This window comes from Neovison vison, chromosome 11 (assembly GCF_020171115.1).
Source record: "Neovison vison isolate M4711 chromosome 11, ASM_NN_V1, whole genome shotgun sequence".
Classification (NCBI taxonomy): Eukaryota; Metazoa; Chordata; class Mammalia; order Carnivora; family Mustelidae; genus Neogale; species Neogale vison.
Window position 1 is genome coordinate 47,950,321 of NC_058101.1, and position 24,029 is coordinate 47,974,349.

General features: G+C 47.6%; 1 protein-coding gene across 1 annotated transcript in view; it reads left to right on the forward strand.

Moving 5' to 3' along the window:
* Positions 1-1,608: 1,608 nt before the first annotated feature.
* Positions 1,609-24,029, forward strand: part of SEL1L3 (SEL1L family member 3) — a 99,992-nt gene continuing 77,571 nt past the window's right edge. Inside the window, exons 1-2 of the mRNA XM_044225842.1 lie at positions 1,609-1,773; positions 14,231-14,801. Of these exons, the coding sequence (XP_044081777.1) occupies positions 1,609-1,773; positions 14,231-14,801 (736 nt within the window). The remainder of the gene's footprint in view (positions 1,774-14,230; positions 14,802-24,029) is intronic.

The following is a 24,029-nucleotide window of genomic DNA, read 5'->3' on the forward strand; positions in this document are numbered from 1 at the left end:
GTGACTTAAAAAGAGAAAGGGATGACTCAGCTGGGTTGCTGAGTGTGCTGGGGCCTATCCTGAGATGGCTGAGGGCATATCCAGGCACAACCCCTGGGCACCCCACCTTCACTGCCAGCCTCCCCTGTCTCCTGGCTGGACTTGACCTACTGCTGTGGCATGTGCACAGGGCAAGGGCCAAATCCTTCCAGACTCCCAACTGTTCTTAGCGGCAATATGCACAAATCCACCAGTGCCTAAGGGAAGCTTGTGAGGACTTTCGAAGGTGGGTTAACTGTTAACTGTTTCAGAGCACCAGTTCCGGGCCCAGGCAGTTCTCTGAACCTCCTGACGCAGGCCCATGCTTCCCAGAGCACCGGGGAGGCCGCAAGCTGGAGGTCTTGCGGTCCAGCCGCGCCCCTCGGACTGGTGGCAGAACACACACCGCCAACAGCCAGTCCCAACCTGGGTCCCCAACACCCAGTGCGTGCCGGGTTTATTTTTTAAAAGTGTTTGTGCACTTCACGAGCCTTACCCTTTCATTTAGGGCTTCAGTCAGATTGCATTGACCTAATTAATTCATTTTCTTTTCGGTCCAAAGTGGAAGCCGGGCCACAGCGCTGCAAATCCAATGCAAACCTGCTTTGAGCGCCGATACTCTGGACAATTAAAACAAAGAGCGGTGGCGGCGGCACCGCACAAAACCCTCGGGAAACATCCAGAACGTGCCGCGTACCAGCCGGCAGGGCGGGGCGCAACCTGGGTTAAAAATGTGCCCGAGGGAGGCAGCCCCACCCCTGCAGGTGGACAGGTGGAGGTTAGCAGGGGTCAAAATCCAGCCTTAAAGGACTAGAAGGGGGGCCGCAACGTGGCGCAACTGCAGGGGGCACACTCGCCCCGCGCCCAGCGGGAATGGCGCCCTCGCCCAAAAGCAACGAAACAAAACCCATTGCACCGGCGGGAACTGGGCTGCGGGACCCGCAGGAGGAGTGGGTGGGAGCCGGAGAAGGCGGGAGGGGGCACTAGAACGGGAAAGGGAAGGAGGGGAGGGAGAGAAAGGACGGGGAGAAAAAGCAGAAAGTGGAAGGAAGAGGGGGTGAGGAAAAGAAAGGTGCGAGCGGGAGATCGGGGAGAGGGAAAAGGGGGAACGGAGGGAGGGGAGAGAGGGCTAGCGGACAGGAAGAGCGCCGAAGGGGGCGGGGGAGGAAAGCGAAGAAAGGGAAAAGGGGGGCGGGGGCGGGCGGGGAGCCGAGAGAACCGGGCGGGGGGGCAGCGGACAGGGGGGCGGGACCGGGGTCAGTCCCCACCTGCGGGGGCGCCGGCCGGCCGGGGAGGTGGCAGCCGGGATCGGGGGCAGCTGCGGGGAGGCGGGCTGGGCAAGGAGGCAGAGGGGAGGGAGGGGACGGCACTGGGAGGCGGGGAGGAGCCGGCGCTCGGCTGGGGCTGCGGGGGCGGCGACGGCGGGAGCGGCAGTGGCGGCGGCGGCGGCGGGTCCGGCGGCGGCGGCGGCAGGTGGCCCCGCGCGCGGCGGCCGGCCCGGCCGGGGGCGGGCGGGAAGGTGGCGCCTCGGGCGGGGGCCGGTCCCTGCACCAGGTGACCTGCTCTGGCCCGGATCCGGGCGGCCTCGCCATGCAGCGGCGCGGCGCGGGGCTCGGGTGGCCGCGGCAGCAGCAGCAACAACCCCCGCCGCCCGCGGTCGGTCCCCGGGCCGCAGCCATGGCCCCCCCGAGCAGCAGCGTCCCCCCGGGCCTCGGCGGCCGCCCTGCCAGCGCGCTGCTCCTGTTCTGCTACCTGGTGAGCGCCGGACCCTACCCGGGTCCTCCCCTCTGCGCGGGGCCCCGGGGACGCGGGCGGGGGCGGCCGGGGACCTCCGCGTCGCCGGGCGGTACGGCGCTGCTAGTTTGCTCGCTTCCTGGCCGCTGCGCCCCGGGCGCGCCGGCACCTGGAATGGGGACCCGGGGCGCGGAGAGGGGTGCGTGGATCGGACTTGCAGCGCGGCGCTCTCGCTAGTCTCCGTTCCTCTCCCTCCCCAGACGCGCTCCAGAGCCGGGCGAGGTTCCCCTCGAGACCCCCCTCACGTCCCCGGCTCCACCTGGAGCCTCGCCAGCCGCGTTTCCTCCCCACCCGCCGCGCGCGGCTCTCCAGCTCCCTCCCTCCCTCCCCGTCCTGGGCTTCCCTCACAGTCTCGCAGCTCCCTGCCTTCCCGTGCCCAACTTCGCCTCCCGCCTCGAACCTCCGTTTAGTTTCCGCCGGGTTCTCGTGGCCCGGACCGTTTTCTGCCAACGCGCTGGCGGCGAACCCTCGCGTTTCCAGCGCTCTCAACTCCTCCGTGGTCACTCCAGCCAAGTTGCGGATGCCAGAAAGAAATCGAGTTCTTTGTAACACGCTTACCGCCTGAGTGGCGACTTTAGCTGCGACTTGAACATTGTCATTTAAGAGAATACGCTTGGCTTAGGCACGTCAGTTTACCATTTGCGCTCTTCTTGGCTTGGGTTTCAGTCATCAACTAAATGGCAGTAACCTATTTTACAAAACCAGCTCATTTAGAATACCAGAATAATTCAGACCCTCAGAGCGGGGTGGGGGAATAGTCCTCAATTCCTTTGATGGCTTGCTTTCTTCTGCTTTGAAAGCTCCTAAACAATAGTAAATTTACAGGAGGCGCCACCCTTCCTGTCCAGCCTACCTTATGTTCCAGGATCCTGCAGAAACCTTGGGTTATCTCGCCATATATTACTGTAAATAAATGAAATCGAAAATGCTGAATCATGAAACTGATGTAATAGGAAATTCACAGAATGCTTAAAATTGAGCAGTGTCATTGTCCAGAATTGTTCTCATTTATATGGTCTCACCGTTATTTGGAGTCTTCCTTTGTAGAGGCTAAAAACTGCTCAGGAGACATTGTCAGCCATCAGGATCTGATTCCAGAGAAATTGCCACCCAGCCCAAGTTTCTTTTAACACTTTTTACTTCTTGGCTGTTGCATTTCTTGAAGCAAGAGGGTGTAGAAATGCAAATTTCGGTTTTAGTGTCTACCTGTTGAGTAATCCATGCTTCTCCTCCCGTTTTAAAGTTAACCCGCACCAAAAATTTGGTGGTTGGATTTACTTGCTGTCTTCAGAAGTTGTCAGTTAACATGTGTGGGTTAAGTATTATTATTTAATATTTATGCCACTGGGTTAGAGCTCACAGACATAAATATAACTGCCAAAACAAATGACAGGGTTTCAGTTTAAACAGATGATCCCCATCCACAAGGCACTGGTTACCCATAGAGGCAGAAATGATGATGTAGTAGAATATTGTGTGAAACATTAATGTCCAGGTTGTCTGGAAAGTTCTACGCAGAAATCTGAAGACCTGGCAAGGAGAGACCACTTCTTGACAGTTCTGAGAAATCAGAGGAACAGGAGCAAAGCCCAAAGGCCTAGTGGTCTGTGGGAACAGAGGCAGATGAGGGAGCAAACAGAAAAGATCGGTTGGGACCGAGGGAGTTTTAAGGGGCCAGGTCACAGAGAGGGGACAGAGGTGCTGTGCAGAGAATACAGTGAGAGAGTGAGGTGGTGAGGTCAGGCCTCTAAGGAGAGAAATTATAGGACATACTGTAATGTGGGAACTAACCAGAGCACGTCTGAGTGTCTTGGCTGATGGGGAAGGACTGGATTTTGGAAACACTGTGAAGAGGCAGTGTCAGTGCTTCCTGCTGTGTGTTTCCTTCGGATGGGCTTCAGATAGGCGAGTGCACAGGAAAGTCTGGCAAACAAGCAAACCACTTTGCAACTGAATGAGAAGCTTTTGTCAAGCCCAGGGAAAGCAAAAGTGTGATTTGGAAGATGGGCTTCACCTTTTGTTCTAAAGGTCTGGCCATTTCCATAGGATTCTGCTCTAGAGGTATGTGCTATCTGAGCCTCTGGTGAAAGGTGAGGCTTCCTGACCTTGGAGAAATTCACTGTGCGAGGTGGGGAACATCTGCCTGAAGCATGAGATACAGAAAATGACAGGGAAAAAAAAGGCATAATCGTGTCCATTCTCCTCATGGAGGAGTATTGCCTAGAGAAAGTGATTGGTCAGGGGAGGTGAGGTGTGCAGGTGGAGAGTAGATGTGGAGCAGAATAACGAAGCAGGATCTCAGGAACATTTAGACACTAGAGGGAGAAAGCTATCCCATAATTTGGAAACATAACTAATCATATTACTTTGTATTGTACTAAGTTGTTTATATGCATTATCCAGTATTTTTTTTAAAGATTTATTTATTCGAGAGAGAGCATGTGTGAGCGGGATGAGAGGCAGAGGGAGAGAGAGAGACTCCTCAAGCAGTCTCTCAAGCAGAGACTCCTCCTCCCACTGAACATGGAGCCCAATGCGGGGCTTGACGTAGGACTTGATCCTAGGACCCTGAGATCATGACCTGAGCTGAAATCCAGAGCCGGGCACTTAACCAACAGAGTCACGTAGACACCCCCTCCATTCTCCAGTATTAGCTTTAACGACAACCTTGTAAAGTGGGAGCTGTTATGATCCTCATTCGGATGAGGTAACTAAGACTCCGAGAGGTTAAGTCTGTTGCCCTAGGCCACACAGGTAGTCCAAGATAGAAACCCAAGTCTGTCTACTTCCAGAAACCCAGCCCTTAGGCATGCTGACGTACTGCTTTCTGTACGTTGCTGCGTTGCACTCTTTCCTCTCATACATAGATGCGTGGGTCATTACCAAACCTCTTACCATTAGCAGCCACTGTGCAGTTGGCCAGGATGTGAGGTCATGTCTAAAGTAGCCTAAAATACACAAAGCAGGAAGCACAGGCCACACACTAGAGGCAGGATGTTAATGAGAAAAAAAAAAAATAGGTGAAATCAGAAAATATTTGCCATGGAGGGATAAAAGATAGGGTCTCTCATCCGGAGGAACCCGGTGGAGGTTGGCACTAAGCATTTGTATGAATGTGTGTCTAGGTGTAGAGCCAGTGTGCCTTGGAATGCATTCTGTGCATTGGCTGTGATTTGGGGGTCGATTACCACTCTGTGTCATCCCCACCTGTGTTCTTGTTCTTTTGACCGGAGTCGAGAATGGTTTTCTGAACAGAAGCCTTTAAGCCCCGGCCCTCTTGGGGAGTGTGCTTCCCAGAGCCAGGGTCCTGAGGCAATGGGCACCTTTCTTCCCCATTGGCTGGGACAGAGTCACCTTCAGTGGCAGCTCAAGAACAGTACTGTGACTGTAGCTAGGTTACTGCCAAAGCATGAATAATTGTGACGAGGCCTGAAAGATAAGTCACGGAACGATGCCAAGCAGATTTCTGAAAAGATGATCCCTGGTTCCAGTAGCTGCCAGAAAATTCTAAGGTCACCAAAGGTCAAGAGGCAGAGAGCCTCCTCACAAAGGGTGAGGGCCCGGAAAGGAAAGGGTAGCAGAATTGCTTCCGCTGAGGTCCCGGGTGCTGAGTGCTATGGTCTGGGCAGGACTTGCCAGCAGACCCCTTCTGGCATTCCCGTACGTCATTGCCTCATACCTTTCTCCAGACTTGGCCAGACCAGCGGAGGTGGCCCCAGCCCCATCTGGGATGGTGGCACTTGTGGAAGGCATTTCTGTCCTTTCCGAACGCTGGTCTCGAATGTATAATTTTTTCTTTAATGAGAAAAACAAATCTCATAATGGCTGGTATTGATGTCAGCCGTAGAGTGGAAATATTCAGAGGGGACCTTCGCGTTTGTTAGACAACCAGAGGACAAAGACGCAAGGGGGCATTAGTGGCACAAATGTATGTGGTGATTGTTAGCAGATCTCCAGTGGCTGTGACAGAATTCCCTATCAGTGGCCATAGACCATGGGTTATCCCTCTGGTAGCACTGGTGAACTCCTTACTCTGTGTCTAACACATGGCCTAGGAAGATCAAAACAAGGTATAGAGCCTCTCTATTATCTCATTTGTACAAGAGTGAAAATGGATATTTGAAATACAGAGCTCAGCTTCAGACTTCCTGTCAGACAACAGAGACCACATTCACCCCCACCAGAGCTCCTAAAATCCCCCAAGCCATGGTGTTTGTCTCTTGCTTAGTAGACCTATTCCTCTCGGCAAAAGTGTGGGAATCATGAATTGGCTGAAGGAAGCAGGTGGAGGAGAGGCAGACGAGGCATAAAGAACCCAGGCAGTTCACAAAGATGGATAGATTTGACTAGATCATAAATAGCCTCAAGTGAATTACCCTGTTTATTGGCTCATCCTATTCCCCCTAGAAAGGATCCAAGGGACAGGAGAGCTGTGTGGCATGGAAGGGATGGCTGAGGACATTCTGCTTTGGCTGCTCTTATTTGTCTGACATCCTCATCCAAAGAACGGCTTAACTGATCTGGGGTGTTGGCTCAGTGAGGTGTGAATATTTGTGGGTAAGATGATATCTACACTCCCCAGGCACAAGGTATACCAACCTGGTAGGATCTTAGCCTTCATCCTCCTGCCCCTCTCTATCTTCAAGATGAGAGTGAGCAAAATCTCACTTCCCACACCTGTGGCCAGAAAGTGGGACTGGTGTAGAGGTCAGTTGGTGGGTCGAGGGCCTCATTTTGGGCATGTCTGGAAGCAAGAGGGACACCATAATTGATTGTGGAGTCAGGAATTTGAATTTTGGTTCTGTTTTTGAGGAGCTGGTTGACCTTGGGCAAGTGACTCCCCCTCTCTGAATCCATTCCATTTTCTCAGCTGTGTCCCTCCCAGAGCTGTTGTGAAGATTCGATTTGAAGGGAGTTCTATGAAGTTCTTTTTGAGAGGATGAAGTCAGAAGTAAATGAGAAGAAGGGCTTGCCGCATCTGTCCCAATGACCAGCTCATAGTTATTCAATGAAATTAAACCAGACCAAACCTTGGTTACCCTCATGATTTAAGTTAAAAAGGAATAGCCTATCAAACAGTATTAAAGAGAGGAGGGGAACCGATTCAACCAGGAGTCTTCTCGTTGTCGTGATGGTATTTCTCCAGCCAGCTCTCAGGTTTGCGAAGGCATATTCGTCCACTGGGAAGTATTGCCCAAGGCCCATCTTGATTTTGGCGTCCATACTGACATCACTGTCCATTCTGTTTAATTGCATGCGTTGTTGACATAAACAGGATTTTTGCTTGCTTCTAGTCAGCAGAAATTGGAAAATTAGGCCTCTTAAGCCGATACCATGACCTTTTGACTTATGGAAAGTTGGATACAGCCAATTTGGAGAGAAAGCACTCATGGGCAAGGTTTCCTTTGGTTATCGATGGGGTGGAATGGGCAGGAATGACAAAAACAGATACTCTGTAATTGTTACATGAACCCACCACATACACGTATTAGTGTAAATAAATTTCCCATGATAAGACATGAATGATTTAAGATACCTCAATCTCTTGGTCCCTTCCTTAAAGAACAAGTGGTCCATATAGAGAAAAGAGCCAAGCTTTCTCAGCTTTTTGGAACAGGGAGGGTTATTTGAATAGAATTTCTTACTGATTTTGTATAAGGGCATCAGATGCAGTCATCCTAAAAGAAGCTTAGATAGAATTGATAGATTTTTTTTTTTCCATCCAGAAGATACACAAATTCATCTGTTTCTCGACTCCCAGTTTGAATTGAATGCATTTTGATCTTCAATTTGGGGTTTTTTATCACGAACATGACATCAACTGACCCATTTCTTTCTTTATAAAAATTTACAATACATACACAATTAGACAAACATGAGAGAATCTGTTTTGAGAGTGTGTGTGACGTTGTCAAATTTGACTTTGATTAAGGCTTACTTCTGGTGTAAACAGATGTTTGAGGGCTCAGGCGTCTTTCAGAGCCCAGCTCCATTGTGTGCAGAGCAGATCAGTAGCTTCTGAGGTGGAACATATATGTGGCTGCCTGAATGGCCTAATTTGAGGGGCACAGAAATGCGCCCTCACCTCCCAAGTCTTGCTTAAAGCTGCAGTGCATCTGGGCTTTGCTTTGAAGGCGTTATCTCCCCCAGGCTGGTAGAGAAATGCAGATATGTGACACCACTGATGCCCTTTTTCATTATCACATTAACACTGATGAACTTGCCAGACAAACAGGCGTCCAACAGGGGGTAGAGGGATAGGACATTTTAAACATTTAATTTGTATTTTTGGTGTGGAGAAATGGAAAGTTCTAGAAGGTAGGGTGTTTGTCTAAAAGGTCTGGAGGGGCTTGATAGCTGAGAGAAGTTCACCCTAAATGGGTAAGCTAGGTGCTGGAGCACCACCTTCCCTGACCTCACAGTCCCCATATCAGCTGTGATCCCCTAGGGGCCCGGTGAGAGGCCAAAGGGTTAGGGTTCTTCCCAAGGACTTTAATTAGGCTAGATGGAAAAAGAAAAGTGGAGAGGGTCCCCATCACAAAAGAACTGGTGAATGTTGGGAAAGGGTGGGGAGGACTCGGGATTGGATCAAGAGCCCCTGGGAGCACTGACCTGAGGCAGACCACAGAGGCTCCTGACAGAAAGGCTCATGCCCAGGATTTTACTTCACCAGGAAACACTTAACCAAACTCCTTCTGTGTGCCTCGTTCTAGCTGAGAAGCCAGAGACATAACAATGAATAAGACATGGACTCTGACCTCATAATTTCTAAGCAAAGGAACAACTGGGTAATTTCTCACTTCCGTTAATGCAACCTGGCATGTGAAAATACCTATGAAGGTTGGACACGTGTCATGCCTGTAGCTGAAACTCTTCAAGTTAATTGCCTTATTTTCCTGGCAGGAAACAGCTCATAACCACACACATGACTTGAGCCAGGAAATCAGCCTCAGCTTAATCAATATTTAGAGTGTGATGTGTTGCTAATCGGTGTTGGTTTTGTACATAACAGAGGTGGCCACAACTCATGGTGCAGCAGCTGCCCACTGGGTCCTCTCCAAGCCACAGGATGCTGGCTTCCTACGTTGCATAGGAGCCCAAAGACTGAAGACCACCGTGCCTCCTTGAGGGATTTAGACCATGCCCCGATAGCCACATACAGTGATTTTGAAGTCCCCTTTGGGGCCAGCACACCCCCATCATATTACAAAAACATTGCCCGTCTCAGAAATTGTTCTTCTCCTGTATTCATGCTTCTCCGCCTTCTTAAGTTCATCTTCCTCAGTCCATGAAATTTTTCTGCACCCAGCCTCGCACTAACTTCTCATCTTACTTAGCTCAGACAGAAACAATAGCAAGATGTCAACACCATTGCCAGGGAGCCTTAGCAAAATAACAAATTAAGTGCCATCCACGGCACGTCTATGAAATTACGCCTAATTGGGTTATTCATCTCTTTTCTCTCACAAGACCATTCCTTTGGAAAGCATATTTTTCGTCATGTTGTGTTTTCCAAAACTCTTAAGTCTAGAATAAAAGCTCGGTAACCTAGAACAGTAGCCGGCAAGCTACGGCCCATGGGCACAGCCAGCTGCCTGTTTCTGTAAACAGAGTTGAGCTGGACCACAGCCGTGCTCCTTCGCTTCCGAGTTAGTTGTCTGTGGCTGCTTTCTTGATACCACAGCAGAGCTAAGTAGTTTTTCATGGCCACCAAGTGGCCTGCAAAACCTAAAATACTTACCATATGGCCCTTTTTTACAGGAAAAGTCTGCTCACTTCAAATCTAGCATAGCACCATCCAGTAGAAATATAACATAAGTCACAAATATAAGCCACGTGTGTGCTCCCAGATTTTCTAATAGCTGCATTTAAAAAGAAACCAGTGAAATTAATATTAGTGATATGTTTTATTTAACTCGCTGAACCTCGATATGATCGTTTCAACGTGTAATTGGGATAAGAAATATTAATGAGATATTTTGCATTTTTAAAAAATTGTCTTTGAAATCCAGTCTATATTGTACACTCACAGCAATTTTTAAAAAATAATTTATTTATTTTCAGAAAGACAGTATTCATTATTTTTTCACCACACCCAGTGCTCCATGCAATCCGTGCCCTCTATAATACCCACCACCTGGTACCCCAAACTCCCACCCCCCCGCCACTTCAAACCCCTCAGATTGTTTTTCAGAGTCCATAGTCTCTCATGATTCACCTCCCCTTCCAATTTCCCTCAACTCCCTTCTCCTCTCTAACACCCCTTGTCCTCCATGCTATTTGTATGCTCCACAAATAAGTGAAACCATAGCAATTTGGACCAGCCCCTTTACCAGCTCTTCCTAGGACTCGTGGCCTCTGTATCAGTTAGCATCTAGAACGATGAACCTTGGATTTACTTTTCCTGCACTTGAAGCTTTGAAGTAGATGAAAATAAAATAATCTTCATCTGCATATACAGAGTTTACCTTTAAAGCTGAATTTGGAGGGAAGGGCCTGGAGGGAGAACACAGTCAGGTGTCCTATACCTTCTTCTTTCTCATCTGTCCCTGCTGATCTCAGCGATGATGAACCCAATGTCCGGAAAGTCATGGGTCATCAAGTGAAGCTGAAACTAGTTTTAGCACGCTGCACTTATTAATGTGGGAAAGTGGACCATGCATGTTTAGCACTAAGATGTAAAGTAATGAACATTACTAGTAATGGCACTTTGCAATGAAATCTCGTGAAATCACGTAGCCTTTCCCCCAGAATTCTGTTTAAAAGAAGTATTAACCTGGAATTCTAGCGTCAGCAATAAAAACATGATTTAAAAAAAAATACTGAAGTGGAGAAGAGGGCTGGGGCGAGTTTTTAAGGTATCATAAGAGTATTGAGGAAGAAGTGTTAAGTCATTCTTGGAGAAAAAACACGAGGTGGTATTCAGTATACCACAGTATGTCCTAGACTCTGCCCTCTGTTGCCACATTAACTGGGCAAATGTGGAATTGAGTGACAGAGGCATGAGGGGCAGTTGGAATGAGGAATGCCTGCCTCTCTGTCTTCGGCTGGCTCATTGGCTGGATTCTCATGTTGAGAAGGAGCCCACAGCTTGGCACATCTGGCTGAGTGAAAAACCACCGCTTGTGGACCAATGCTGGGAGTATCTTTAGTCACCAGAAAGCAGAATTCCACCTGGCAGCTCTTTATTGCCTTGCTGTTGTGTGCTGTGGGGTCGGGAATGTGGGAGAGGGAGTGAAGGCCAGGGGCTGGGCTCCTGGGCTTGCCCCTGGGAAGCCACCAGCTGGGCCATGTTGGAGAACATCACTTCTCAGTGCTCGTTGCCTTGGCGGAAGAATGGGGTGGGCTGGCTCATCACCAGGGGCTAGTCTACTCTAACAGTCACTAGTTCTAATTATAAGATTATTTTTATGTTTGTTTTCCCCCCTGTAATTTGGAAGTATAAATGAGAGCATAAAACAATTAAACCTCTCATTGCGGGGGCAGGGAGTTTGGACTGTACCCACCTCTTTACATATTTCTTCCCACAGTTTTCCCATGACTCATTGAAAGCAATGGCCAGCCCTTCTCACTCCACCACTTGGAGAAGCTACATTTTTTATTTTCATCTATAGGACAGTTGCTTTTCTCTCCATCCGCCACCCCCACCCCAAATCTGTTTGTCCCCCCCCCCCAGTATTCATGTAGTACAAAATTCAAAAGATAAATAAGGCTATATAGCTCACGTCTGTCTCTGAGCCTATCTCCTGGTCACCTCATCCTTCTCCACGTGAGCAAGCAATGCTATACAGACTCAAGCAAATGTGTAGATATTTTTCCTTTTCTTAAGAAGAAACTCAAATGGTACTTCTGAACCTTGTTAAAACAACAACAACAACAACAACAAAACTTCAAACTTTAGAGATCATTTCATTATCTGTCCATGAAGCTCTTCCTCGTTTGAATAGCTGCCTAGCACTCTGGGAGTGGATGTCCTATCATTTACTGAACCAGCTCTGTCTTGATGGACATTTAGTTTTGCATCCTTTGCTGTTACAAACTTTGCTGCAGTGCAAACCTGCACATCCATCATTTTGCACAAATTTGAGTATATGAGTAGGATAAAATCCTAGAGGAGGAATTATTGGACCAGAGGGTGGGTGCATTTATATATTTGGTGGATACTGCCTGACCACCATCTGCAGAGATCACTCTCACCAGCAGTACATAAGAAGCCAATCTGGCCGGGACAGCCTGTTATCTTGGACTTTTTGATCTCTGTGAAGCTAGTAAGTTCAAACTGATTTCTTCAGTGTGGTTTCAACTTGCCTTTCTCAAACTATCAGTGGGAATTTACTTATTGATGAACTGTGTCATTTGCTCGTTTTTCTTGATTGTCAGCTTTGTTTCTAATTCGAGGTCAGTGCTTTCAAACAGAAACACTGTTCCCTCTTCCAGAAACTTCCATTGATACTTCACTGTCCGTAGAAGGGAAGTCCGCATTCCTTGGGCTGGGGGACTCAGTGGCCTTCAGAGCTGTCTACCCAAAGAACTTTTCTTCTCTCCTCCAAGCCCAGCTGAAGTACAATTCCTTCCATAAAGGCTATTCTAGACACATCCCCCCTGCCATGCCGGTAGGATTACCTTCACCTGGGACTGTATTCCTTTAGGATTTGCTTATAGTTTGACAGGCGCCCTGATCATGTTCTGCCTGGGGTCACTGCTCTTTGTAAACACAATTCCCTGATACCCAGCTTTGTGTCTTAGCCCCTTTTGCGTCTCCTGTAACCCTCAGCAGGAATTGAAGAAAGGGGGCCTTATTTCTTCCTTCTTTAGGAAACTGACCTTTTTTCTTTAAACTTGTAAAAATATTCACAGCATAAAATTCACTGCTTTTATCACTTCAAAGTGTACAGTTCAGGGAGTTAAGTACATTCATATTGTGTAACCATCACCACATCCCTCTCTAAACTCTTTTCCTCTTATAAAACTGCAACTCTGTGTCCATTGAACAATACTTCCCCATGATCACCTCCCCCACCGCCAACTCCAGTCCCTGGCAACCACCATCCTCCCTCTGTCTCTGTGCATTTGACTGTTTCAGGTTCTTCATAGAGGTAGAATCATGCAGTATCTATTCCTTGTGACTGGCTTATTTTACTCAGATTGTTTCCTCAAAGTTCATCTGTCTTATAGCATGTGTCAGACTTCCTGTTCTTTTTAAGGCTGAATAATATTCCATCATGTGTACATATCTGTTTGTGTATCCTTTTATTCACTGAGGTCATTCCTACCTCTTAGCTATTGTGAATAATGCTGCTATGAACATGGGTATATCTCTATGAATGTATCTCTTCGAGTCTCTGTTTCCAACTATTTGAGGCTTTATAGCCAGAAGTGGAATTGCTGGATCATGTGGTAACTCTAGGTTTAATTATTTGAGGAACTGCTGCACCATTTTACATTCCCACCCACAATGCACCAGGGGTCCGGTTTATCTACCTCCTCTCCAATGCTTGTTATTTTTGTTTTGTTATTGTTTTTGGATAATAGCCATGCTAACGGGTGTGAATGGTCCAGAGTAATCTTTTCACTATTGTGTTTTGGATGCCTGAATCACAAAGTTATATTTAGAAGAACTCTTTGCACCTGTATATCAGTATCTTATGCTCAAAACATTGCCTTGATCTCATGACCAACTTCCAAGAATTCTTCTGCAAGGAATGTCTGTATTAAGAGGGCTTTGTATTTAGAGAACTAGAGAAATCAACACACAGATAAAATCTTTCTTGGCCCATGTAGCCCCATCCATGGTGAAAGAATCAGACAACACAGTCTGTGGTCTAAGCCTGCCTGTGTGTGATTTGGAGCAGTGGAAATTCCTGCTGGTCCATCCATCATGCGTGCTTGTCCTGGCTCAGAACTCACGGGAGAAAAAGGGGCCAGGTTGGCATCCCTGTCATGTTCCCTCTTGGGTGCACTTTGAACTCTTCTCCCACACTTTGATTTGGCTGCATGTGTCACCGTTTGAAGTCAGGACAATGGTCTGGAAATGTCTGAAGCTGGCTCATCTCTTTTTCACGCTAAGGCAGGCTCACCGCTCCTGGATTTGTTGTGAACTAGCTCCTCCATTTGGAAACCAACTCTGGAATGATTGCCACGTAGCTTTGAAAGGCCCATTTTGATCAGCAGATGCTACTAAGTCTGGGGAGAGACTTAAATGTGGTCTAATCTTCATTTGTGTGTGTGTGTGTGTGTGTGTGTGTGTTGGTTTTTCTCTAATTGTTTGGGAGTGGTTTTGCCATCTTTTATGTTCCCCATTCAGTGCTTTTTGTAGAAAAAAGGAAACGATTCGCATATCTGTTAATGTGATGATTTTTAAACTTTCTATACCCCTTTCTTTCTTTCTTCCTTCTTTTTTTTTTTTTCCCCTTTTCAGAACGTTGTGCCGTCTTTGGGCAGGCAGACCTCCCTGACGACGTCGGTGACCCCCAAAGCCGAGCAGAGCGTGGCTTACAAAGACTTTATTTATTTCACTGTCTTTGAAGGCAATGTCCGCAATGTTTCTGAAGTCTCGGTTGAGTATTTATGCTCTCAGCCTTGTGTTGTCAATCTGGAAGCGGTTGTTTCATCTGAGTTCAGAAGTAGCATCCCTGTGTACAAAAAGAGGTGGAAGAATGAGAAGCATCTTCACACCAGCAGGACACAAATAGTACATGTGAAATTTCCAAGCATCATGGTTTATAGAGATGATTATTTCATCAGACACTCCATTTCGGTATCCGCGGTGATACTACGCGCCTGGATTACTCACAAATACAGTGGCGGAGACTTGAATGTTAAATGGGAGGAAAATTTGCTACATGCTGTAGCGAAGAATTATACTCTGCTGAAGACGGTCCCGCCTTTCGAACGCCCTTTCAAAGATCATCAAGTGTGCCTTGAGTGGAACATGGATTATATTTGGAACCTTTGGGCAAACAAGATTCCCCAGTGTCCTCTTGAAAATGGTAGGTCGTTTGCCTTGCCAGGGACCTAATGCTCATTTCTTCAGATGGTTTGTATCACAAGAGGATGGCAGGAGGTGGTTCTTACACTGGCCGTGAGGAAGGGGTGGGGAATGGAGGGTCACCGAGTCTGTAGTTTAGGACTCTGGGGAGAAGGGGGGTCGGAGGTAAAAAGGTGATGAGAGAAGAAATAAAGAAGAGAGTCACAGAGGTCACGGGGGGCCCTTGAGAGATTTGGTTCTGAAGTTGGAAAGGAGTGTTAATGCCACCGAAACAGACACTGGGAAAATCTTCTACCCCTCTCCCATCATGAATCCTTTGAGCGTCAGTTATTTTTAGGTGGAGCGTTTTGACCCAGAGGAGACGAGAACCAGAGGCACCTTTGTGCCAAAGGTGTTTTCCCACAGTAGTTTTCAGCCCAGAGCCCCTGGGTTCAACTCCTGACTCTGCCACTTTCTGCCTTGGCATTCTAGGAGCCTCAGTTTTCGGATCTGTAAAATGGGGATGATAAATAACAATTCCCTCAGAGCCATGTTGTGAAAATTAAACGAGATGTAATCGCTTAACGCATGATCAGCACTCAGCAAAAAGTAGCCACGATGCTGACAGAGTCCAAATTCTGCATCTTATCCTAAAAGCCACATGGTTACAGCCACTGAAGGATCCATGAGGTCTCTGGCTTGTGTGCTCTTAGTTCTCTCCATTGGTATGAAGGGCATCTTCCTATGTGGATGCTGAGGGCCTGCCAGCTCTTCTGCTGATCTAGCGATGGGGAGCTAACCTGGCCATGCTCCCAGGCATTCACCTGGTACCTGACAGTGTTTCCTGAGGTGTAGCTCCAGGACCAGCCGAGACAGAATCAGGTGAGGCTCTTGTTGTCAATGCAGATTCCCAGGCCCCATCCATATCCTTCTTGGTCAGGATCTGTGGAGTACAGGACCCTGAAACCAGCACTTTAAACACACTCCCATGACCCTGATGCATCTTTAAGCTCCAGGATCTCTGGAGCAGTGGCAGAGCTGGTGGGTTTTCGAACTTGAGTAACTGCCACTGAGCCCCCATAGGTCTGGGATAGCAGACCCATTCATGGTAGGTGCCTGACCCATCATGGTCTTTAAGAGGACTGCTTTGGGGCAAGATGACTTAAGAGCACTGAGAAAACAATGGCAACAAATATTTCCTGAAACCACCCCAAAACAGCCCTGTATCTGTTGGGCGTTTTGAGAATCTGTTTAACCATATATTGCAGTTGGTCACAGGCCACTTGCCATAGAATGAATGCATGTGGCATTACAAAAAAGAAAAAAAGAAAAAGAAAAAAAAAACCTCTTTATTTTAACATAATTATAGATTTGCAAGAAGTTGAAAAAATTGGAGAGAGTCCTGTGGATCCTTCCCCCAGCTTCCCCCTAATGGTGAGGTCTTTCATAACTGTAGCTCACTAGCAAGATCGTGAAAGTGACATTGACCTAGTACCTTTGAACTAGACTGCAGACCTTAAGCAGAATTCTCCAGTTTTTATGTGCCTTTGTGTTTGTGTAGTTCTATGCACTCTTACCCTGCACTTGGTCTGAATAGCCTTGTTCTGTGGCTGGTGTATTCTATGTTTGTGTGCGGCTTTAAATACAGATAATGGAGAAGGAGAAGGCTAGTTCCTTTTCTGTGTGTATGTGGGTTGCTGGTAGGGTGGGGCAGGCAATTAAATGTCTGAAACCTTCGAGCTGCCAGCGTTTTGATGATTGGTGTACATCCCTCTTCCAGGAGGAACCCCATGCTGGCATCTTTCTGGAATGCCTTCCACAGGGAGACCTCATTTATTAAGGAGAAGGAAGCATAAGGCACATACGGCCAGCTTTGATTTGCCTTCGATTTTGTCAGGGTGTAATGATTCCATTTCATGTGTGGCAAATCACATATTTCTCATTGAAGAATGACTAAATTGCAAGCTGGAAGTTTTCAAATGAAGTCGTTTATGAACTGGCTGAGGTCTTAGTGTGCCCCGCACATACCCTTAAAATACGAACCACCTTTCCTTTCTTTTGTTGTTCCTTCCCCTGTTCACCGAGCTTCAGAATAGTGCGGTGGGATTTTTTTTTTCTCCCCACCTTCCTTCGAGTGTTACTTTTGGGGTGAGAACGAAGCTAATAAAAGCATAATGCCGAGGAAAGCCTTCTCTAATCATTCACGTCACCTCAAAGGGGGGCTGGGCTTCTCCATGCACTCTCAAAGCCAAGCCCTGTTTGCGTGGCTGTGATATGTTCCCCCAAAAGGGGAACATTTCCTCTCCCTCTCTTTAAAAGAGGAATCAAAAGAGTGTGTGCAGCAGCCCTATGGAAAGTGTCCACGACCTTTGTTCTGGATACGACTGAGCGATGGAAGGGAGCCAGGCCTCTGGCTCACTCTTAGCAGGATTTCTCTGTTCGGCTCTTGATGAACAAGAGTCAAGTCAGAACAACAAGATGGCATTAGGGAGCCAGGGTGGCGCCTTTCATGCCCGGTCCCCTTGCAGTCTGCAGCCAGCGCCCGTGTGGGGTGTGGGGGAACGTTTTCTGTGTTGAGTGCCTGGTGTCCTACGAGGGCTCCACGTCTGGCTGGCTTTCATTTTCTTTTTTCCTTTATAAAGAGAGAGAGAGCCAAAGTCTCCATGCCCAGGGCTGTTCTGTGAGTATTGTTAGAGTGCCCCTCCACCAAAGGCTCCCAAGGGGATAGCTGAGTGCACCCGGACACAGCCCTCGCCCTCACACCTGGCCCTTTATCTCCTTTGCCAGGACTGTGCCCGGCCAGCCCGTTGGTCTGATTTTCGGTGCACACGCGGCAGACCCTTGTCTGGCCCTGCTGAGAAAACGTACCCCAGATCAGAAGTCAGCAGGTCCTTTTAGGACACGTGTGTGTCCAGGCTTGGCCACGTGTCCTTTTGGTGCACCTGTTCCTGCTGCATTCTGGGCACATGGGCACCTGTGGCTGAACTTTCCTGGGGGAAAGGGACCGGGCATTAGCTGTTGTCCTTCACCAGTTCCCCATGTGCCTGACTCACGCATGAGCTCATCGAGAAAAAGAAATTCACCACAAAGGCAACAAGCCTAGGCCCACCTGGGCGGCTCCCCCTGCCTGTCCTCCCGTAAGAGGTCAGCGGGTCCAGCGGCCTCCATCTTCAGACGACGTTGCATACTCAGTCATTCTTCATCTCGCGGATTGCCGTCATACTGGTGGATGTCACAGCCTGCAAGCGGCCTCCCAGCTTTGCCCTCACACCCCACAGGGCAGCCAGTGTGGACATGTCCCATTTATCCTACCCCCTGGAGGTGGTTCCTCCCACTGCTGTGAGGAAGAGACCCCCCACCCCCCGCCCTCCTCCACGACCCTTACCATGGCCTGTACCGGGGGTCCCTGTCCTCTATCTTGCTGCATCTCCTGCCCTGCTCCTCTTTGTCTACCTGCTCCAGCCACATGGGCCTTCCAGCTCTTCTCATGCTGACAAGTTCATTCTCGCTTTGGGACATTTCTGTGACGGCTCCCTTCCCCTCACAGCTTGCTTACTGATGTCATGTCTCTGGGCTAACGTCATCTCAGAAGAGAAGACTTCCCTGACTACTTTATCTCAGATGGCAGCCCCACCCCTGCCATTCCCACCCCCTTGTCATCTGTCGTTATTTTCCTGCATAGCCTTATCGTTCCCAGACATCGTAATTAAATATGCGTCGTTTCTTTGTTGCCAGTTGCATGTTTCTGGACCAGTACGCAAGCTCCATGATGCCAAGGTCCAGCCTTGTTTCGTGTAGTGCCCAGCACTGCAGTCCCTAGCACACAGCGGGTGTGCAGTGACTCTTCGTGAATCGGGTGATGAATGCTCTCAGCCAAGGGGCAAGGACCTTTTTTTCATATGCCTGCATATGACCTTCACACAGAGACATCCCCACACAGCTGTGTTGCCACATTAGGGAGCACACTGGGGTAGGGGGTGGCTGTGTGCCTTCTCAAGGCCCACACACACACACCCCCCACAACTGCCTGGGGACCACCCATCTGGGCTGTGCTGGTTAAGGATGCTGTCTCACGCTCAGTGATTCTCCTTTGCAACCACACACAAAAGCCCACCTTTGCCCTCAGAGTTTGAGTCTGGGATTGCCCATACCCTGCCGTGACTTAATCAATTTCTTTTACAGGGGATAGCCTTCCCCACTGCCACACCACGTGGTAAAATCATATCCATATTTTGGTAGCTGGCTCAAATTTCCACTGTTCCCCTGCTCACCCCCTTCCTTTCCTTTCCTTTCCTTAACCTTATGTTACCTTGCCTTACCTCGTCTTACCTCCTCTCCTCTCCTTTCCTCTCTTCTCTTCTATTCTCCACTCTTCTTTCTTTTCTCATCCCCACAACCAGAAATTAACTCTCTACCCTCTAGCCTTCCCTAGCCCTCTGTTGGTACCTGTCTCTCCATGCCATGTGTATCATGTTTAAGTCAACTGAACAAAGAACATTGAGCATCTACTATGTATCAATTTCTTTAGAGTCTGGAGGCTAGTAGATGCAGACATGGTGCCCTCTGTCTTTAGGGTCTTTAGGTGCTTATGGGGGAGGGAAAGCCAGCTGCCAATAGTAACAGCTACATTCAGTTACTGAGTACTTACCATGTGTTAGGCTCTGGGCTAAGTGCTCTATGTATCTCATTTAATCTGCCCAGTGCCTTACTATCATATTTACAGAGGGGGCTACTGACTCAGAGAGGGAGATTGACTTGTCTAAGGTCACACAGCTCTTCATGATAGAGCTAAGATTTGAACCCAGGTAGTCTGGTTCCCAAACCCCACATGTAACTGTTAGCCTATGCTGCTGAAGGATGTCACGAAGCTATTTATTTATTTACTTGAAGTCCTTCATTCATTGAAAAATGTTACAGAGCAGTCTTTATGTGTTCTGAACTTCGCTTTTTTCACAGGGGAGCTGACTTTTGAACAGAGACTTGAAGGCTGAGTAGAGTTTTCAGAGTCGGAAAAGGAGTAGGGGGAAGGGCATCCAGGCGGAAGGGAAGGTATGAACCACGGCACACAGAGGAGAAAATGCAGCTGAATGGCAGAATGGTGATGAGCTTGCATCTCTTGATGGGAGGGATGACAAAGAGGTTTCATCTTGCATTCCAGCTAGGAGGGATTGGGGTGGCCACCGAGAACGTGATGTTGAGAAGGATTCTGAGGCTGAGTCTGTGCTTAGTGAGAAAGAGTGGCAGGCAGATCGATTACCAGTGTCTGCCATATGGTGGAAATGCCGAGTAAAAACTTCATGCTCTGTGTTTGTTCACCCAGGTAGACTCTCAGGTGTGAATTGGGCGATTCAGGAAATCAGACTGGAAAAGCAGGGAGGGGGCCACCCTTTGAAGTCTCTGAAATGCCATGCGGAGGTGTATTAAGCATTCTGCCCTGCTGTCCATCTTAGGATGGACAGCAGTTTTTCTGAGCTTCCAGCTTAGGTCAGCAACTGGGGGACATGGCAGCTTCCTTCTTTTCCACTTTTTCTTCCTTTCGCCAAAAACCCATTCTCATCTTCAGATCCAGTGGATTAGAAGTGTGATTTCTTATAACATAATTCCATTATAACAAAGTCATGGAAGGGCTGAGTCAGATAGCGTAGCCAGGCTTTACCTGTCTCTGAGAAAGTACCAGGATGCAGTGAGCTATTTAAGTCAATGTCATGATGATACTGTTTATAACTATGGGAACAATGCATTTAGCACTTTCATTAAAAGAGAGAGAGAAAGAGCCTTAGTTCTTTTTTTCCCTCCAGTTAATCACGGTGGTCTCAATTTCTCAGTAATAACACCAATTAATGCCTCGCATCTGCGTGGCCCTTTATGATTTTCAGAACACTTTTTCTGTGCACATTGTCTCATTTAATCCTCGTGATAGTCCCATGGGAAAGGGTATTATTCTCATCCTTTCTTTTCAGGAGAGAAAAACCAAGGCTCAGCTTGTTTTGCGGGAGTCCAAACTTTGCAATGCCGCCTCTCTGAAATATGCTAAAACAGCCCTAACCCAGGTTCTAAATTAGAAAGGAATACACTTTTTTTAAGCTGAATTTTTACTGATGTGAATCATCCTGTTTTCCTCACCCACTGGACTTTGTCTCTTTGAAGCAGATTGAATAGCCGCAGAGCGCAGGGCTGGGGAGGCCTCTGAATGTGGCTGGCCCCTGCCTGCGGCCTGCATGGGAATGCTCAGACCTTGTTCTCTGCTTTTTTAGCCTAAAAAAAAAATATATGTACCTGGTAAAACAAACAAACAAACAAACAAACAAACAAACAAAAAATCATAGAGTGTAAAAGGGATTGGAGGAAGAGCGAGCTCCCACTCATCCTGTGTTCTCGTCCTTTTCCCAGAGGCAAACGCACTCACACTAGTTTCTTGCATTTCCTCCCAGAAATGTTCTCTGCTCCTATAAGCCTTAAGTTGAGAGCCCCCATCTTCATACACACATGGGAAGACCCGGGCTGTCCCGCACTCATTAGCAATACGGCAGAGATTTCCCCCTAGCAGCGTGTGCCACCTGACCTCGTTCTTTTCGGTAGCTGCTTAGCTTCCTGTTGCCTGACAGCCCGTAATTTATCTCACCTGTCCCCTGCTGATGGTCACACAGGTCGTTTCTAGTCTTTTACTATTAGCAACAAGGTTTCACCGAACATCCCTGTACATGTATCTTGGTGTACACCTACGAGTATATTCGCAGGGTAAATTACTGGGAGTGAAATTTATTTTATTTTTAACACTCCTACTATTGAATATGGCACTGACTTCCTTACTCGCCCACTTCACTGCCTGGTATCCTTTGGGGGAAGTTCTGACCTAAATCATACTTGCTAGAAAAGTGAGCTTTAGTTCTCAGGCTTTGCTTTTAAAGAAAATGAAACACCTGAACACTCCTGCCTTTTAATGTCTTGCATTTGGAAAGCACTGTTGAGTTACCTGCACTCTGTCCTTCTCCAGGTTAGAACATCTTAACTTCTTTTCCTCCTGTTTCCACTTACAGACCTAGGTTACTTTTTGCCTCAAGACTGTCTCTTCTCCCTTAATGGGCTGAGATCTCAGCTGCACCGTTGTGGCTGTGTTTGAAGCACGTCCCGAGTAGGGTTTTGTTACATGGACGTGAAACTGTCTCCAGAGCAGGTGTCCATGTCAGAGCTCTGATCACCCTGCTGACTGGGAGAATGGGCTCCATGACCGACCACAGCCACCATGCTCGGTGGTGACGTTCAAAGTATTTAACAACCAATTTTAGACAGGGTCTCGTGGTCGGGCTCTGTAAGCGCTAGCCATAGTGCTGAAACAGGATAGTGCGGAGGGCCTTTCTACCCTGAAGGAGAGCCGGGATGGGTAGTGGTTGTGGAGTCCTAGAGGGTCGACGCAGCAGCCATCTCTTTGGGAAGACCTGGGAGATGTGATGTGGTTTAATAACAAGTCCATTGGTTTTTAGTAGGAGATCAGCTTTGACTCATTCCTGCATCTCTTACTAGCCATGCAACCTTCAGTGGGACGCTAACACTGTTCTTGTCTCCAAATGAGGGAGTTTGTGCCATACAAAATTTAATGCCTCTTCTTGCTCTAAAATTTAAGGAAATAAAACAAGCAAGAATAGTCAAGGTGGTGGGTTCTAAATCTGAACTATCTTCCTGGTATTTTATGTTTGTTGTCATGATGACTTTTTCCTACCTAACTTCTTCATTCAAAGTTAGCCAGAGAAATGGATTTGAGAGAAGCGTCTGAAGGAAGAGAGACTGTGATCTGATTCAGGCAGCATGGGACACATTACGGCATTGTGAAAAGAGCTGAGCAAGAGGGAGGCAGGTTCAGATCCTGACTTGGCCATATCGTGCCCATTTGTTCATGCAATCATTCATTCAATCATTCATTCATTCATTCCCTCAATATTTGTGGAGCCTCTGTCAGGTGTCGGGCACGGCTCTGTGCTCGAGGGATGGGATAATGATTGAAGTAATGTCCCTGTTTTCTTGGGGCTTACATTTTAGAGGAAACTGGGCAAGTCTCTTAACCTCTTTGAACCTAAACTTTGAACTTAAGTTTTTCTACCTGTAAATTCTTTCATGAGGAATGACACTGGTGCTGTTAACTCCCCATTCTAAAGCCCACGACAGCCATCACTAATCAAGCATGGTGCTCCAAGCAGCCACAATCACTTACTAGAAAACAAGCCTCTATGTTATCCTGGGCTAGCTGAATTCTAACATCCTTTCCTGCTCTGAAATTTCATTCTTATTATTTCTAACCTAAATGGAAAGGCAATATTATACTGAAGGAAAAATTGCTGTAGAACTCCAAATCATAGAACTATTCAAGCTGCAGATTTTACAAGAAAGCCACCGCCGCTTTGGTTTTGTTGGGTACAAAAGGTATGTGTTTTTGTAAAATTTATTTTAGATCTTTCAGTCTAAGATTTTTTTCCTTCCACATCTTTTGCTGCAAGTTCTTCTGCTCAACCCGATTTACTTTGATCCCTGGATAAAGGAGAGGCTCATCAGCATTGACTTTTAACTCCTTTCACTTTGGAAACCTCTTTATGAAGCCTCCTTTTCCTGAAGTCAGGTTGGACAGAATCAAATCCTGCTCCTTTTGATAAATGTTTCTACTGCACACTACGTAACTCACCAGCAATCACTAGCAGAAGGCCTCCTAGGGGGCTACCGTGGCCATCTGGTCTTTTATGTTCCAGTCCACACAGTGGAAGCCAAACCAAGGTTGGGCTGACAGCAACTGCATGGTGATTTTCTCTCTGGATTCCAAAGACACCCTTGCAGTATTTCCATCTCTAATCCCCTCTACCCATCCACATAATGATCAGCAAGACTAGCGTCCCCAAATTGAGTTCAAGGTGTAAAAGGAAAAAAAAAAAGTTTGCATTGTTTCTTTTGGAATCGATAGTTCTATCCTTCTGAGTTTCCAAATGCCTCTCTACCTCTCACCAAACAGGGAGGTTTGTGGACACTGGGGACAATTTGGCTCTAGTTTATTTAATTCTATTAGGTATACACACAGGGTCTGAGATTATGAACACTTTGCTCTTGTGATTTCTAAGTTTTAATGAACCAGAGGTACCTCTCTCTATAAGACGTTTTTCTCCATTGAAGAATGAGAGCTGGGGTCTGAAATATCCCAGGCTGAGGCTCCCATAATTTGTGCCAATAGAGGCGTTCGGTGACTTGCAGAGAAGTTAACTCTTCCCTTTCC